This window comes from Gouania willdenowi, chromosome 7 (assembly GCF_900634775.1).
Source record: "Gouania willdenowi chromosome 7, fGouWil2.1, whole genome shotgun sequence".
Taxonomy (NCBI): Eukaryota; Metazoa; Chordata; class Actinopteri; order Blenniiformes; family Gobiesocidae; genus Gouania; species Gouania willdenowi.
Genome location: NC_041050.1, coordinates 33,203,918 through 33,223,470, shown reverse-complemented (window position 1 = coordinate 33,223,470; position 19,553 = coordinate 33,203,918). Strand labels below are relative to the sequence as shown.

At 40.7% G+C, this 19,553-nt stretch overlaps 1 protein-coding gene across 8 annotated transcripts in view; it reads right to left on the bottom strand.

Annotated features, from left to right (window-relative positions):
• The window catches only part of casz1 (castor zinc finger 1), an 80,956-nt gene that overhangs the window by 47,800 nt on the left and 13,603 nt on the right, over positions 1-19,553 (bottom strand). For 6 of the 8 annotated variants that reach the window (XM_028451907.1, XM_028451914.1, XM_028451911.1 and 3 more), the window contains exon 1: positions 4,745-4,885. The exons of the other annotated variants lie outside the window; for them this stretch is intronic. In XM_028451907.1, the coding sequence (XP_028307708.1) occupies positions 4,745-4,823 (79 nt within the window). In that variant the 5' untranslated portion in view covers positions 4,824-4,885. Of the gene's footprint in view, positions 1-4,744; positions 4,886-19,553 lie in introns of those variants that run through there. 8 annotated transcript variants of the gene reach the window in all.

Sequence of the window (19,553 nt, the reverse complement as noted above, 5' to 3'; positions counted from 1 at the left end):
TTTATATTTTTGTAATGAATCTTGCCACGGTTCCCTTACAGTTAAAAATCATCTTTAAATTTAAAAAGGAAGAGGTGTAATCTTGCAAAATTTAGTTCATTATATATATATATATATATATATATATACATATATATATGTTTTTTTTGGGGGTTTTTTTGCGGTGCATTACGTTTAATCTGGTTGGTCGGCTATGATGTGATGCCCGTTGATCATTTTAAACCAAAAAAAAACTATAATTTACTAAGTAACGGTTGGGTGTAGAAATGTAACAAATTACTTCTTTTAAAACGTACTTATGTACAAGTCAAATTACTGATTTAGGAAGTAGCCATAAAAGCAACTCAATTACAGTAACGCGAGTACTTGTGAGTATCTGTTACTTTCACCTCTGGGCACCAACTGTTAGAGAGTAGCTGAAAGGTGGGCCAGGTGGTCCCACTGTTAGCAGTGCTGCGCCTCCAACTCCATACACAGGAGTATTAATGTACTCTAGTCTGCACACACACACATGCACACACACACACACAGTGGAGCACTCTAAGATTAACGCTGTCAGAACTACAATGATACCCCTTCATTATCTGCGCACGGGCCTCCTTCATGCACTCCATTGCCTCACTGTCGTCCACTGTTCCTCTGTGGAGGTAGTAATTACTAAAGCTAACATTTTTTTCCTCATCTCTCTACCTCTGTCCTCCACTTCCTCATCATGTCTGCTTTTACGCCATGCTTTTGTGTGTTTTGGCATCGTTTTATGAACTAGTGACAGAGCTGAACTATGGCGCTGTTGAAGTGCTCTCGTGTCTATATAGACATATTTGGCCCTCAAAGGAAGCACACAAAATGATATTAAAATACACAAAACAGCAATAATACACTAAAATACACAAAAGAAATTACAATATTACAGAAAAATACAGTAAAAGACAAGAAAAAATTCCAGAGACATACACAAAATTACAACAAAAGTACATAAAAAAAAAGAAAAAAGACTGCAAACCCACATTACACAAAAATGACTCAAAGAAACAAATCGACCACACAAATACACAATATGGCTTAAAAAGAGATACATTTTACAGGAAAAAATACACAAAAATACAACAGAAATGCACAAAATAAACACACACACACAGAGTGACAGAAAAACACACAAAATTACTCTGTCTACCTCTGTCCTCCACTTTCTCGTCATTTCTGCTTTCTGTTTTGACATAATTTTATGAACCAGTGACAGAGCTGACCTATGGCACTGTTGAAGGAAGTGCTCTATAGTGTCTATTATGGAAGTTTTTTGGAGCCCAGCTGATGTGCAATAAAGGCACAGTGTGGTATCCAAGAGTCAGATCAGTCACGTGAGTCAACCACTGGTCAGGGAACCACAGAAGAGAAAAGCTTGATCTACCAAAGCAGTATTAGTGTTACCATGTACCATTGTTGGTGTAACATTCTCGAGGATCAGAGGGATGTTCCAGCTTTCATGGCATTTTTCATTACCAACAATGCTCTTCGTCTTGAGCTTTCTTCTTCTTCTTCTTCCTCTCCCACTGGATCCACAGCCTTTATCAAAGGTGATAGCTTGCTCAAGTACATTTTCTAAAACGTCTTCAGTAGCCAGTTAATTCCCACGGTGCTCATGGGTAAACGTCACTCATAAAAACTGAGAAAGATTTGATGGTGAGATCAAAAAGAAAGAAAGAAAGGACAGCGAGGAGATGCTGGGGGGAGTGGTGGGGGAGTGATGGAGCTGAGGGTAATTCCTCCAAGCGAGGCCTGTGTTTTCCGCTGCAAATACAACAAAACGCAGGGCGCTGCCATGAGACGTCAAATTGGGCGATTTTGACTTCAGAGGGTCTTCAGATGCTTGAAGAGATGTCAGTGTTGGGCCAGTGGGATTGAACAGAGGGAACAGAAGGTACCAGCGGGTTGTTAACTACTGATACGGGAACCACGCCAGAAACTCAGACTCCTCCCACAATGCCAAGCTGCACCAGATCACTAAAGGCTTCCACCATATTGTAATATCCCACCTGAGTGCTTTCATCTGTTCAAAGTTAAATGGCTTTAAAGTTTATCAGTCTGCTATAGCATCTTCAGATCCAGAAGAAGACAAAGAAAGAAAAAAAACCCAGAGTGTGACCGATATGACTGATATTCAACAGGTGATTTGAGGGCAAGAATTTGATGTGTTTTGTTGAGAGATTTTCATTCTAAAAGACCTGAGCTGTGTTGTGACACGCTGAGAGGGATGTCCACATTTTCTCTGCTGTTGTTCTTGCTCATTCTTGGAGCATTAGGCTCACTCATAATAGCCTCAAGGAGATTAGGCTGGCTCATATTCAAATGCACTTTGTTTTTTTCTTTTCTAGAACCCACTTCACGAGTGGGCCAAGGAGATCAGTGCAGGAGCCTGGTGAGACGGTCGTCACAGAAGATTGTGTCATGTATAAATCAGAAAAAGAGGTGGAAGAAGAGAGAGAAAGAGAGAGAGAGAGAGAGAAGGGCTGAGGTAAAAGACAAACAAGTGTTGGCTCTGGTATATGAGTTTAGTTAGCTAGAGAGTTAGTGCATGAATTATGGCTAGCAAAAGGCTGAGGGACGCTGTATTTATGAGGGGACTGAGTGAGTGTTAAATCCCTGGTAAGAAATAAAGTTGTCCCTGAGCAAACAGGGGAAACATTTCACTCAGTCTAAGAGGTGCCTTGAAAAAAAATGAAAGCTATCCCTCTTCCGAAGGAGGGACGTCACTGCTCTGTATTCCCTAAAATTGCTTTATTTCTTTAAAACATGCTATACATCACAACCAAGTGGGTTGAATCTCACATTCAAATAAGATTTTGTCAGTGTGTGCATCTTTATTTAGGGACTTTGGGAGCTAAGGAAAAGGAAAAGGATCTAATTCTGCCTAGATTGCATTCAGATTTTCAGAGGAATCTTTGGTTTAGAGAAGCTGCCAAAATACACTGTGCACTTGTTGCAGCTCACAGGTTCATCCAAGAAAGGTTTTCCATTATCATTTACCAAGGGAAAAGAATTCACTTTTCAATTCCAAAAAATATCAATCAAAAAATTGTAAAAATGTGCATTTTTAATCCTCACTAACCATCCAGGAGTGGTTAGTTAAAACTGCCATTGCACCGCTCTACTTTTCTCCAAACCCTGCACTCGTAATAACAATTATTACTTAAAAAGGCAATATTTTTGCATTAACTTAAAAGGCTATATCTTTTTCCTCCCCTTCAGCCTGTGCGGCCTCACTTACCCTAAGTATCTTCATAAATCTCCAGTTACTGTTAACATGTACTCCACAATTCAGTCATCAATCTCCTACCAGGTCAGAGTGAAAACAGAGGGGGAAATGTCTGCTTAGTAAAATGTCTCTCCCGTGAACACTGCTACCACCACCCACTGTCGACACGTGCACGCGCACATACATACACACACACACACACACACACACACACACACAGAGAGAGTAGCGGGTGTGCACATCACTTAAATAACAAACACGCGCCCGCACACTGCTACCAAAGCAGTCCCATGGGACGTAGAAAACGGATGCTAGATTACCACGGTAACGAAAGCCCAATTCAATTCTGACTTCACCTTTTACTCTGATGGTTTGGTTTAGTGTAAAAACAAATAAAGAGCAAGCTTTAAGTTTAGTCAGATAACTTTTTCTCTGACCCTGCCACAGGCTGCATGTGAGACACTCACAGACTGTATGTTGGTCTGTTTTTAAAATGAAGAGTCTGTTTTTTTTTTTAATAGGATTTCACAGATTATTTTTCTTAATTGTGTCTCCAAACAGGAAAAAAAAACTGTTATTTCTACAAATACTAACATGCCTGGATGCAATCATAACCAAACAAAAACTCATATCATCCTGGTTATGGTAGTTTTTATCATAATTTCCTATTTTACATTTAGAAGAAAAAATAAATTAAACTTTTCTCTTTCCAAGACAAATATTGTATGTGGTAATTAGTTGGTTGTAATTGTAGCAATCATATACTGATTAACCTCAGGATATAAAATGTGTTTTATTTATGAAAAATCTGATTTAATTTATAACCACAAAATGTATATAAAAGCTCTCTCTCTCTCACTCACACACACACACACACACACACACACACACACACACACGCACACGCACACAAAAGCAAGCTTTTGCTATGAATTGATGATGATGCCATACGATACAAATTCAATTAATTAATTGTTAATTTGATAAAATCATTTATCAGTCCAAAAATCAGTTTTGTATAAATATTAAAAAATTATATAATAATTCTTATTGGAAAAATAAACACAATCAATTCAAATTAAAAAAAAAAAAAAAAAAAACAGTTAACGTAAATGACTATTTTAAAAGTAACAAGTGGAACAGCTGTGAGGCCACGAAGAGTTAAAAAAAAACTTCTGCAACAACAGTCAGGCATATAAGCATGAAATAATATTTAAACAATTATGAAGAAATTGAAGAAAAAGTTTAACCAGTATTTGCTGACTTTAACAGCACGCACACACACTCAACTCTCTGTGACACACACTTTGACAGCAGCACCCACATCCCTACACACGTGTCTCACTGTGTGTGTGTATGTGTGTGTGTGTGTGTGTGTATGTGTGTGTGTGTGTGTGTGTGTGCAGGGTAGGTGTGTGGGATGGGGTCAGGGTGTGGGGGATGTGTATGTGTGTGGGGGGGTGGGGTCAGGAGGGTGTGAGTGAGTCTTACCTGGCAGCAAACCGCCCTCTGAGCTCTGCCTCACCTCTCCCTCCTGCCCTGGATGAATTCTCTCCACAAAGCAAGGCATTTTCTCCACAACTGCTCCCTGCCAAGGCTCTGCTCTCTCTCTCTCTCTCTCTCCCTCCTCGCCCTCTGTGTCTCTCTCCCTCCCTCGCTCCTTCTCACTCCTTTTCCTCTTTCCCACTCTGTCCTCCTCTCGCGCTGTCTATCTCTCCTCCCTCCCTCCCTCACCCCCCTCTTGCCTCCTCACAGATGTCAAAGCTGTGCAAGTTTACCCACTTTACCAGTAGGGGTCCTTCATCGCCCTTCTCCACCCCAGCACACACACACACACGCGCACACACACACACACACACACATACACACACTGAGGCCCCAGGAACAGAGAGCCACTTAACCGGCGCCCTCCTGTCACTGCTACAATGAGAGTCCCTACGCAGTGTCGCATGGCTGCATGTGCTCATGTGTGTATGAGAGAGAGAGAGAGAAAGAGAGAGAGAGAGAGAGAGAGAGACAGGTGTGTAGTTAGAGCCGTGCTCTGGGAGCTGGCCCTCGGCCCCTTTCCAGCCCCGTTCAGGTCGCTGGCTCCTCAAGTGTATTACACACACACACACACACACACACACACACACACACACACACACACACACACACACACACACACACACACACACACACACACACACACACACACACACACACACACGAGCAGGCAGATTGACTTACAGTGGGTTCCTCAGAGCCAATGTTGCCCGATGAACGCAACGCAGATGCACACGCGCACACGCACACACACCGCCACCCACCCCAGAGGTATAAAGAGTATCCTACTCGATGCAATGACTGTTACTTGATTAAAATTGTACTCAAGTACAAGTAAGTCATACATAAAACACTCAAGTACAAGTAAAAAGTAGCTCAATGAAATTGTATTCAAATTAAAATTTACTAGTTACTTTCACCCCATGTTTATTTTTGGTAATAAATCATATGTATAAACTTTAAAAAGAAGAAACCAAATGCACTATTAGAACTTAATTTATTTTCCACAAAGGGAACTGTATAAAATAAAAGGTTTGACAAAATGTACAATTTCTTTTTAAATAAAATAACACCAATAAATTTGGCTCTAATTATAGTTAAATTCAAGAAGTCTAAACCATGCCGTGTGTAAGTAAAAGTAAAATTCCTGAATTAAAAAAAACTTTAAAAAGTACAAGTACCCATAAAAGCAACACAATTACAGTCACGTGAGTACTTGCTGTTTGCTACTGTCATTGTGATACCATGTGCTTTCTGACACGTGTGTGCGTGTGTGTGTGTGTGTGTGTGAATGTATGTTAAAGTGTGAGGTGAGTGTGTAATCACATGTATGTACGTGCACTCAGAAACTCTGATATTTCAGCTCACTATCCTGTTGGTTTTCTAATTAAAAAAAAAGCTGTGTTCATTGACACTAGAATGTTAGATTTGAAAAGTCAGCGTTGGTGTGCCGTGGGGAATTTCTAGTTTCTCTCCTATACTGGTGGGCCACGTTTAACGTTGTCCTGTTAAAGTAGATTTGATCTCCCCAATTGAATACATGAGCGTTGCCTTGACGTAATAACAGGAAAAACTCATTTTTCTGCAGCACAAACGTAAAAAACTATATTTTTAAAAAATGGAAAAAAGTGAGGTTTTTCTTAAATGAGGTATAAAATTGATCATAACTGTGTGCTTAGCCATAAAAAAATGAGAATGAAAAAGATTATGATCAGAAACTTGATTCCATACTTTGTTAATTTTTGCAAAAACTCATTTTCCATGCAGCACAAATGTAAAAACTATATATATATATATATATATATATTTTTTTTTTTTTTAAATGGAGAGAAGAATGAGGTTTTTCTTCAGTTTTATATACAATTATCAGAACTGTCTGCTAAGCCATAAATGTGAAAATTGTATAAAATATGTTAACATATAACAATCAGAAACTTAATTCCATACTTTATAATTTTTTGCAAAAACTTTGGAAATGGTTCATATTACAGGCAAATGCTGATCCCCATCTGGATTTAATACGTCATTTTCTGATCAACATTCATCTGGCAAAGTTTTTTTTCATTTGTCTGTTCACTTGTTTTTTATTTCATTGCTTTTTGAACAGGATAAGAGCATCTACACATGAGATGTGATATCCCGGACCTGATGCTATCATTTGAACAGAGGGTGGATCCCCTTTATTTGAGTCAAACAAAGTCCTTTAATGACACAAAAAAGTAGTCTCTACTTGACAGACAAGGCTCCAACGCCCTGTCAGATTACCTTGAAAACGTTGACTAAGTGTAATAAAGAAAATAGGATGTGAGGATAACAGGACACGGATGTTGAATAAAGCCACCAGAAAGTGTACATACTTGAGCTCATGATAAGCTAATGAGGAAAACATGCGGCTGCAGCTTATTTTCTCACTCTTATCATTGTTAGTATCAGTTGGAAAATCTCCCTTGAAGGCAAAGACTGATCTGGAACGCAGGGTTTTAGGCAGACGACAGCTAGTCGTTTGTATTTACAGGAAACGATGCACTCAATCATTATTCCCTTGTTGTGCTAACTCCAACGCAGCCCATGTATTAGATGTTGGAGGAGCAGCACAAGGACAAGTAAAACATACCTTAAATAGACTTCAAATGAAGTCACTTAACACCCACTCGTTCCCTCACCAGCCCTTGCTCTGTCTGTCTTCAATAGAAAAAAAGCATGTGTTTGACTATCTGCCTCTGTGCATGGTTCATAGTTGTCTTTTTGCTTTTTTTTTTTAAACAGGCACCTTCGCCTGCCACCGCGCAGGAACGGGTGCATTCCCCTTAAATGGCTCCGTTTGACAACTGATCTGTAAATACAGCCGGATCTCCAACTTCCCTATTTCTCTCTGCCTCACTTTCTCCCTTTACTCTCTCTCTTTTTTCCCCCCCAAACTTCTGACACACACACACACACACGCACATATGATCTCTCTGTGAACCCCCTGCACCACTAACACACACACACACACACACACACACACACACACACACACACACACACACACACACACACACACACACACACACACACACACACACACACACACACACACACACACACACACACACACACACACACACACACACACACACACACACATCCTCCCCCCCTCAACTTCCCCAACTCCATTCCCCCTGCCTCTATAAAAACACAAATATGCCATAACTCAGGCGGTGCTGCCACATAGCCTCCATCTTGCCCTATACGGGGAGGGTGGGGGTGGAGGTGGGGGGGAGCCCTCTCAGGAAGGTCACCAACAAATGGTTTTCCGATTCACTGCCCCTGAAATAATTTTGTGTATTAAAACCTGAATCTGCACTTTCTGGCCTGAAAGCTTTTCTAATTATTCCGGTGTCCTTGGGACAGACACAGATCCTTCACACACTGGGGGGAAACAAGCAATAGAGCAGCCACTACAGCCACAAACATCCCCTCCACCACCCTCTCTCTATCCCTCCATCTCCCCCACCTCCTCTCTCCTCTTTACAGCCACCCCTCTCCCCAATCTGTTTTCAAAGCGTGTCTGTCCTTTATTAAATTGTTTTCTTTTCCACATTATCAGTTGCCATGGAGACCTCATCTCTCGGATTATTTGAATTTCATTATATCTATTGATTTGGGAGCATTTCATCTTTTTTATTGTTTTTCTGTCAATTTTCGAAACGAATAACCATCTAATTTGCGTCAGCGCTGATTACGTTCGTCCCTCAATAGAGGTCGGCAGCTGCGCCGGGGAAACAAATCAATGGAAAAACATCATAAAACTCGAAAGTACAATCAACCAGGATATGGGTGACATTCCGTGGTTGCTGAAACGAAGTCATCAAAAATATATACTTTTTTTTACCCCCCCTGCGTGTCTGCATGAGTGGGGGATGGGGGGGGGGGGTGCAGTGAGGAGGACACATATGTGTCTGGGCAGATATATTACTGTATTTCAGGAGATAATATACAATGGTAAATTTCCATACTGATAACAGCCCCTCCCTGCATGACCAGAACAAAAAAAAATGCTTACTGTATCTAAATAATTTATGCAATTTTAGCATTTCTATATAAATTTTTTAATAAGCTGCTTGGAGCAAAGTGGCCATTAACAAAACACACAGCTGTCCAATGGGCTAAGCCCAGCAGATCAATTGGCCTTTTTATGACATGATAAAATGCTTTTAAAGCAATTTACACAAATATGGAAAAAATGACTTCATGGGCTTCATTTATTCATAAGGACGTGTATTAGGGGTGAAAAAAAAAAGAAAAAGAAAAAAACATTACAAAAGCCAGACAGAGAGGATCGTCCCGGTCCTAACTGGAACGGACTTGCTGCCCTCTCCACAAGGACATAAAGTTTCATTACTGATGCACGCAGTCAAAGGCAATTTAGCAAACATAGTGTGCAAAAGAAAACATCAGCATATTGCAAGTGTTCCTGTATTAAGCGGGCCTTGCATGTTGTTTTCCAATTTTTATTCATTTCTGCGGGGGGCAGGGTGGTAGGTGATAGACTTTTTTTCCCTCCCCCTGCCCAGTGTCACCCTGACCTAAAGCCAAGGAGCCTTGGTTACAGGGATGGCCGTCCTGACTCCTGCCCCATGGAGCAAAGCCCCACCAGGGGCCAATCACCTGGACTGGGATTCATACAGGACAGGGCGGGAAGTAGGGCTGAATTCAACATATGTCAAGTTTTCTATTTTGGTGATACAGAAAATGACAATATCACCTATATCAAGGTATATCTCTTTTTTTTTTACTTGTTTTGATTTATACAATCACACAGTAAAAATCATACAAGTAATTAATATTATTCATGAAGTACAGTCAGTGTCCTTTGTCCTTTCTGAGATATAATTTTTATACCTTATTTTGTATTAAAATACTTGTTTTATGAGTCGCTGCTTTCATTAATTCTACAGATCAGCATGAAAAGCACAGTTTGATGGATTTCAGAGTCTTCCATAAACTAGTCACACTACGGAAGTCACTCACACGTGCTGTCCATTGTAGGAGAAAAAGCCAGAAGTGGCACATATTGTATAGCTGTTTGCTAATGAATGTGCCTGTGTGGCATTTTTCATTAGCAAATTTTCCCTAGAATTGTGTTTCTGGTAAAATTGTGTTGATTTAAAAAAAAAATTTAAAAAAATTGAGATATCAGTTTTGGTTCATATCGCCCAGCCCTAATAGGAAGGTTCCTCATGAAAGCAAAAACCAACTCAGATCATTTAGCATTTTGGTGCATATGCACACATTTGGAAGAGGGGAGGCAGTAGGCTAATCCTGTTACAAAGAAGCCCCTTCATGTGATGACAGAAGGCCCCTATGCTTCTAACATATGTCAACATTTGACAAAGCATTACTTTACCCCCAACAACATTTTCCTGCTCAGGTCTTTAAAATGAGGGAGCTAACAAATTAGTTTATTATGTTTATTTGTATATGTGGCTGTGTCAAGGATGGGGAGGGGGGGTGGTCCTTATTTTCTAAGGCAGCATTTTACACCCAGAGAGATGGAAGGCAGAGAAAGTGAGGAGGAAATAAAAAGAAAAGCAAAAGCTAAACGTTTCAGAGTCACGATTCTTCCCCTGATTGTCCTCGCTGTGTCATTTGTGCACAACATTGGGCGACTGGATAAACACTATTTTATGCAGTGACTAGATGAATCGCCAGACAGTAATTACAGTCTTCTCCATAGCCTCAAAAAAACTGTGCCGTACAGGCTTTTTTTTTTTTTGTCTGACACTGAACTCCACAAGCAAACACTAAAAAGTGCAGGTGTGTGACATGTTTGTCACTGCCTCTCCCCACTAAATAAATATAAATATTAGACCCAGTAATAACAAGGAAACTCTCTCCACAGCTTCAAGTGATGTGTTCATAATGTGGAGCTGAAAGAGATGATTTTTTCATGTGCAGGAGAAAAGTTTAGTTAATTTTTTTTTTCCCGTCACCATTGCATTTTAGGCTTTTCGCCTCTCCAATGTAACAAAAATAACACGCTTGCATCCCAAACTAAACATTCCCACACGTTGGCGGGCAGTCGGCTAATCTCAGAGATTAACAAACCTACCACTGATAACATGGCCCGGATGCAATGCTACGGGAACAAATTCTAACCAACACCCAATTGAGCAAACTTTACTGATGGAAAGAAGTGATTTTACCATTTATGCTGTTTATATTGGAACAAATTTGACAACTTTAAGCTGTTACTTGGAGAAAGAGCAGTGAAAGACACTAAAGACACTCTTTCTGATACTCTACACTGGTTCATCCGGTCAGAGCGAGGCCCAAAAGTGGTGCAGTAAACCATGTTGTCAATGTCCGAGCTCTAAAAAGCGCAATTACAGAAGACCTCGACTGAATAATTTACAAAGTATAATTACTGACCTCTATCCAAATTCCTTTTGAAAGGTACATTAAGATAAAGAAAAGCAGCAAAGGTGGAAGTGAAACTATGGGGAAGACAAAGTATGTGTCTCACTAGGCCTCACTAATGCACTTTCCCTCTGTACTCTAACTTCCTGTGGACCCCTAATGTGCCCGCTACTCGCTACATGGCCTGATGAGGACTGCAGTTAATGAGGCTCCTGATTCTGAAATAAAGTATCTCTAAAACCATCAATGTGCATTACTTATAAACTGCTGCCAGCCCTTACCAATCCACACACGTGTATCTATGCATAAACACATATTGACATGACCCCAAACATCCCCCACATGCACACGCACACACACGCACGCACACAGCTGGGGTCGGAGTTTCTAAGTGACATCCAAAAATCCGTTTTCTATTAAATTTGGCTCAACGCACATTATTGTGCATGTGTGTGTGTGTTGTGTGTGTGTGCGCATGCTATAGTGGGGGGTTGTTGTGAGCTGGCAGCAGGGTCGGGGGAGGATACAGCGAGATGAGGCCTTTTTAATTAAAGGAAAATATTTGTGTTTGCTCACTATCGTAGTTAGAACCTGGAATAATTCAGAGAACTCTGCTTGTAAAATGGTTTCCTCTACAAAGCTGATAGGGTGTACTTCCCTACCTTTTTTCCAGTCATGCATTTCTTTTTTTTTTTCCAAACCTAATTTTAATTTCCCCGTTTTTTTTTATTTCCCTTTTTTTTTTTTTTTTTTTTTTTGGGGTGTGTTTAAACATAAATTACAGCGTTTGTTTCATTATGATGGATTTGTATCCCTGTTGTGTTTCAACAGAGATAAATAGAGGGCACTGCACTGAAATAATTAGGAGACTTCTGCAACATCCTGAATGCCAAGGACAGGTGGATTAAAGTATTAAAACAATCGCATTTCAGTCTTGAAATAGTCCTGTGCACGACTCAGCACCACGCGCATCCGTTCAAGTTCAGCTTCCAGTTCCATAACACTACAGGAGAGAAAAAAAAGTCCAATCCCATTAGTGAGCATACATCTCAGCAGACCTGCTGGAAACGTGAGCAAATCTCAGTGACAATAATCCCTCAAAGCTCTCAGATGATAACACACAATCAAACAATAGTGAAATGCACACTCTAATCACACGCCATTCCTGTTTCTCTTTTTGATGATAAATGTTTTGTTTTCCTCCAAAAAAGAAAGAGACAAAATGGGAAGAATTACTTCAAATCCCATGGGACTAATTTTACTGCCGTGTCCCTCATTAGGAAGGAGAAAAAACTGCTTATGGAAGGAGAAGAAAAATATTTAAGATATAGGTTAAGACAGGAGTTGACTTTTTTTCTATTTACAATGTAAAACTGTTAAGGTGTGCAAAGAGTTCAGCAGTGATATTTCACTAATATTTGAGGGCTTAAACTTCTGTTTAACACAACTCAACATTTTTTAACAAATGATTAAAAGCTAACAATTAAAAAAATAATAATCATTTTGATGCACCCAGCTGTCCTGAAGCATTATGTTTTACAAATTTACAGCACGACAACAAAGTCTATTAAATATGGACTTTAAAAAAGTTGCATTCTTATATAATGTAGTGCATGCTTTTAATTCATTTTACCTGATGAGACGGTGCAAACACAAGCAGGCGAAAAACGACCTTTTTCCACCAAGTGACTATAATTAAGGTGAGCTCTTTGATGAAATCTAAGCCTCTTAGCCCACCTCCTGCCATCTGTGGCTCTGATATTAGCGCTCAACAAGGTTCACTCTTTAGCTTTTGGCTAAGAGTGGAGCACAAATAACTATATTTCATATTACAATTTCACAGGTGGAGTCTGAAGAGCAACTTTTTTCACAGTTTTTGCCTTGAAGGTGGTAGGAACTATAAGTGAAGAAAGAGAAACCGGATGCTAAAAAGAGAGAAACCTGTGGCGTTCACTCTTCCTTGGTAATAAGGTCTGACAGCTAACAGCTCCTTGGCAATTGGGGTCAGGTAAAGGAAAAGTAGCTCAAGTTTTGTTGCGGCTTTGGCTCCGTGGATGTTGAGGAGAAGCTGCCCATCGCAGCATCAAAGGGGATTATAGGGACAGGGCCATCTGTCATCTGTAGCATGAGCTCTTTTATGTCTTTGGCTGTTTGTTTTAGTGCAAGGTGTTCATTTGTTTAAAAAAAATTCTATATAGTGGTACCAGGGCAGCTGTGGGGTGTGGTGGGGGAGGTCAATGGGTGTACACTGGGACTTGTAGCGCTAAAGGTTATAATTATACCAGTATGGCCACGTTTACATGAAAGCTTTAATTCAGAATAAAAGTTACATCCTCTAAACTGACCTTGTAATCACTTAATTACAAATGAAAATGGTAATTTCAAATTAAATTTAAATTTGATTCCGAATAGAATAATTTCTCAATCTTGTAAATGTTTAATTCCGCTTTAAATTAATTCCGGTCCTTCTGTGCACGCTCGTCCTGTTGCAATGATGCACTGATGATGATATAATCCAAGATGGCTGCCAGAAGCAAGCAGAACTCGAGCTAAAACTATTTATTTAATAAAAGCCTTAGAAGACATGGATATCATGAAAAGAGAGGATGGACGGAAGCATAAACATGCGGACACAGCTGCTGCTTCAAAACTACAATCAAAATAAAAGTGAAAATAGTTCTTATTCTGTGGTCTTCTATGTTGTAGCCAAAAAGAAATGGTTTGTTGTGTGTTTTTTCCTGATAGACGTGATACGTCACGTTTGCCCCCTGTCCAATCGGAACCCTTCCCAACCCCCAGACCTAACGCAGAATTTAATAAAGCCAAATAAATCTGTTTTTCATGTAAACCTCAATTCGGAATTACTATTTCCATGCAAACAAGAAGTGTGGCCTCTGTGATGACTCAATGGGTGCTCTGCCAGTGTTGGAACTTTCACAGAAGTAACATAGAAAGGATATTTAAAACAGTTGTTTTTTTGTTTTTTTTAAACAATGCCCTTAAATCATTAACAGTCTTTCGTCATTTAGTTAAAACACAAAACTTGACTCAGTTTGTTCACTAGCAATGCACACCATTGTTTCCTGTTTACCACTTTAATTTGTTTTAGGTCTAGTTACTGGCCTCTGCCTGGGAATGTTTTCTACTTAATAATTTGCTACCTTTTAACTGAGCCGCCCAGTGCTTGACCTACTGCTGACACTTATTTTCGGCACAGTAATTGTCGTGTAATCACATATCAAACTGTCAATTTAGAACCTTCTTTTTTCAACAGGGGGTTGGGGGGGGGGCATTTGCATATGCTGTAAAACTAATTTCTTTCTGAGGCTCCAGTAGCTGTGAAAGCGGGCGCTCAGTTTCTCTCTTTAACTTTCACACTCGTGTAGACACAGTTAAGCACAGGAGGGAGTAACTAACACACACACACACACATACACACATGCACACACACCCTACTGTCTCAATTTAACTGACAAAAACACACAGAATTACGCCATACCTGATATTCTCGATTCAGGTGGTTTTATCACATTTGTTAACAGTGTGTGGTGACACGTAACGTGTTAGCATAGGGACAGCGACGAGACTGATTCAGGGCGCGTGTACTCGTGCAAGCCAAAGTGAAGGTGACAGTAAATGTATAGTGTTATAAAGGAATCAATTAGAGTTAATAATGTATCACTCCTCCAAACATTGCATTCATTTGTTCACACTTAGATAAAGCTACAGCAAAATAGGTTGTGCTGGGGTTTTGCCTGGCACACTACACTACATTTACATTATCACCCTTATACATCGAGGAGCCATGTTCTGCTTGAGTGGTGGCAGCAGAGTGGTGGTGGGGGGGGGGGGGTTGGTGAGACTCGTGTTTTTCAGGCCCAAGGAATGCCAGTCCTCTGGAGATCTTCCCCTCTAATTACAGTGTGTGAGAAAGACAGCTCTTTGTTCTACCTTTTATTACATTAATTGATAAAACAGAGCTGGGGTGGAGAAATCTGATGGGGGCTGGGACCAGGATAAAATGAGGGGGTTTCTTCTTTGGGCAGATGAAGCTGGGTGAGAGGCATGTGGAGTTGAGGTCCTGTTTTCAGAGGATTCCTAATCCCTTTAGGGGCACCAACAGCAGCCGAGTCCTGCTCTCCCAGAGGAGCGATGCAGACTGTGGTGTGGTGGGTGAGAGGCTTGGCACTAATATCTGGGACCAGGCCTTAATTAACTATCTCTTTAGGGGGTACTGGGAGCCACACTGAGAACCTATGACACAAACGCCTAGCCCTGAAAACCTTTAAGAGAAAGTGGCATCCTATTCACAGTGAAATCATGGGCAAATCTGAGGGCCTTTAATATGGACCACATACTACTCAAAGCTATATAGATGCCACAGGAAATTAGGAAAACAATTTTATGACTGGTTATTATCTGAGCTCAAAACACACAGTTGAATTTTTTTTTCTTCTCATTGTCACCAAAGTTTATAATAAAAATGAGACATTTTAAAACACCAAGAAAGACAATCTATACCAGGACTGACTTTAATAAGGATTTCAATGTTATTACTTTTCAGAAAGAAAAGATCAATAAATTCCATTTCTATTTGTGTGGGATTGGCCAGTCTTATTTGTCAGTGCTTAAGTAGCTGTAACAGGCTTTGTCATGGCTGTAATCTGCTTCTGCTTGTTTAGGCTACCTGCTGACAACAGAGGCTGAGAAGTGCTGCAACAGCGGCCAAATGGAGTCTCAATGTGTTATAGCGGCAATTAAATCTGTTGATGTGCGTGCGCACAAAACAATGTCAGAGGTGCAAAACCCGGGCCAAACACGCCTCATTGAAATGTCCATCTTAGAGCCACCAGAGTTCCTCATCAAACCCCCCCTATGCCGCCGTCCCACATCCAAGATGCTTGAAGACTGTCAAAAGCGTTTTCCACAAAGCTGAGGAGAGGGCAAAGGAAAAAAAATGGACCTGCCACTGTCACATGCATGCAGGCACGCGCACACGCACTCGCGAGGCTGTCAGGTAAATTAGATCTGAAAGCTGACAATTTCTGACCATATTTCCTTGATTATTTCAAACAAATGCACACCAGCCGCTCTAAGGAGATTAAAGTGACATAAAAGTCCCGAGTGGGAGGAGGGAGGGCAGAGAATCCAGGTCACCCCCATTTGTCCCCCTGCCTGACAGCAGCTATATCGCTATCCAATCCAATAAAAGTCCCCCCTCCTTTTGCTTTAATTAATTTTACAGCTAGCTTGCTTAATTACTTTCAATCAAAATCCTCTTGCCATCACAAAATTAGAAATGGTTCAACTCCATTAGTCTAAATTCTTCATTTACATACACAAAGACTGTCAGCTCTTGCTAAGCAAACGGGTTCCTGCTTGATGAGATTGTTTTTTCCACACACTCTATCACTCTCTCAGTTACACACACACACACACACAGGCGACTGGGGTGTTAATTTTTTTGAAAGGAGAAAAAAAAATGGCATTAAATAATTTGAGCCCCTTACTTAAGACATCGTCTGCCTAATCAGGGTTCAGGTAAGCTGGGGCGAATCATCCAGAGTTCTTTGACAGCCCCCGCTCTGTGTCAACAAGAAGCTCCATCTTTAAACAAAGCAGCACAAAATGTATGCTCTGCAATAGGGATGGACAGAGTTGGTTAAAAGTGGTCATGTTAATGAAGCTAACTAGTTTTCTCCTGCCTGATAACACAAGGCTCCCAATTAATCTGCAACTTTTGCAGCACGGTGTCACTGTACCTGACTAGCCTGTTGAAGCCAATGACATCACACACACGCACGCACACACACACACACACACACACACACACACACACACACACACACACACACACACACACACACACACACACACACACACACACACACACACACACACACACACACACACACACACACACACACACACACACACACACACGAGAGTGGTGAGCAGAGCAAAGAGGCTGGGTTTCTCTGTCCTGCTGCCCAATCACTTCAACTTGGCACACACACATCCTCTCCATCACATACACAGAGCCTAGGGCCTGCACATCATCAAGAATTAAGGACATGCAGATAGGGTTTGTGCACTGACCAAAGTGAAAACCCAGGCACACAAGCACACACACACACACACTACTAGTGTCAGAACTAGGCCCTGAGATGGGTGCATTAAACTGGTGTAATGCACTTGCTGTTGCTGCTGCAGAGTATCTCAAAACTGAACCTAACATGCTTATCAGTTTTCACTACTGCTTTTTTCCTACCTATAGTTTATGCGCATGGTGCTCAGCAGGCCTGCTTAAAACCACACAAGACACCAGATTTTGATCAGCGTAGCTTATTCAATGCAACAGTTACCTCTCGAGTTTAAAGGGACCCTCCACTGTTTTTACAAATGCGGCCTAAAATCTTTGAAATGTTCTCAGTAGAAGATCTATGCCTAACAAAGTGCACTATTTAGAAAAAAAAAAAATGTTTTTATTAAGTTTTAAAAATGGGACTACCTTACCGTTTTAAAACCTGTATTCCTCCATTTTTAAATCACTTAATTGATGCCATCACACACACCAATTTGCCTTTAAACATCCCATTGTTTTAAATGGAGTGAAGCATTCAACCTGTTTTTTAGTTAATTTAGCAGCTTTTTCTGTCAAAATGTCAATTTGTGCTGTTTTGGTTGCTCTAAATAATCAGAAAAAGTTAAAGATATCGATGTAAACCTCTTTTTTTACCGAAAGAGGATAAAAACTGTTGTGACCCAAAAACTAATCTATGACCGCAGGGAGCGCAGTTCTAACTCCCACCCAAAAGGACTTCTATCATCAGGGTTTGTGCGTCTTCAACAGTCCGTGATTACTCGCTAACTTCAGCCACCAGAGCGTGTCAGCGCACTGAGCTCTTCTTCTCTGCTTCATTGTCTACTACGAAACCGCAGAGCCGGAACTGTCGCCCCTTGCGGTAGATAATTTTTCAGGTCACAACTGTTTTTATCCTCTTTCGGTAAACAAAAAAGGTTTAGGGGAGGTGACGTTATCAATCACGTGATTTGAAGACAGTGGAATACAGGTTTTTAAATGGTAAAATATTTCAATTTTTAAAAGTTAATAAAACAAATATGGTGCAAAATAATGCGTTTTGTTAGGCACAGATCTTCTATTGACATTTCAAAGACAGTGGAGGATCCCATTAAGGGTAAAGTGCTGCAGTACGGGGACAAACAATTTGTAATGGGGATCTGTCTGGAAACCCCTTTTTGAAAAAGCTACAAAGTGATCAATCATTGGAGCGAAAAAAAGAAAAAAAGAGAGCATGTACATGTTTGGCCAGCATGAACAGCACAGTGAGGATCTGACATGGCCTCTTTACTCGGTGACTGCACCCACTGGTTTCTTGCGCCCTCTTTAACCAGTCCCCCATTAACACTGGTAATTATCCAAATCCATCATTCTTGGGGTAAATGAAGACTGCCTCTTTAATTCAATTTAATAAGATAATTTTCCAACTCGTGTTCACTATAGCCCCAGCTGCCCGCCCACTCGTGCCCAACTGTGTCTCCCCACGGTGTATCTGTGACTCCTTTGGCACTGGCGTTTGTGGTCTGGCTCTCTCTCATTGGTGGACGGGGAGGGTGATGATGGCAGTGATGGGCCGACACGCTGTTGATCTCCCATGTCTTGTCTTGGCTCGGCTGGTGGTGAGCAGCAGTTCTGGGTTCCCAGTCTGCTGCGTGTGTGCACACACACCCACAGACACACACACAGGCTCACAGTACCAGCCATGTTCACCCGGGCTTAGCTAATCCTGTCACATCAGGCCACGTCGGCTGAGTTGAGTTCTACTGCACCCCCCCATGCACACATACTCACACTTCTACTCACACCACAAACTACCTTTGTGCACATCCACACTGTCACTCAATCACTTTTTCGTGTTTATTTCACAAGGTCACAGATGGTTAGTGCATGTGAATGATGAGACAATGACAAATCTCTATTCAAGCTGTAATAATAGTATTTCACTTTTTAATAAATAAATAAACAAAAATAATTACTGTAGTAAATAAATTTGTTTGTACAAAATGTAATTTTTTTTAAATTGTGAAATTCACTTCAACAATTACAGTTTAAGTTAAATAAATAAAAAAAGATTCACATGTGCTCAGAGTGACCTCAGGCACTGGTACATAGATGCCACTTGTGATATTGGCAACTCCCAGAAAATGTGTTTATAAAACACTGGGATGTCATTATTTTTCTTTCTCTGTCTGCCGTGTCATCACGGTATCAGTACTAAAACACGTTTTTCAGGCAACAAATGTTGAGTTGTTGAAAATCGACACCCATGTC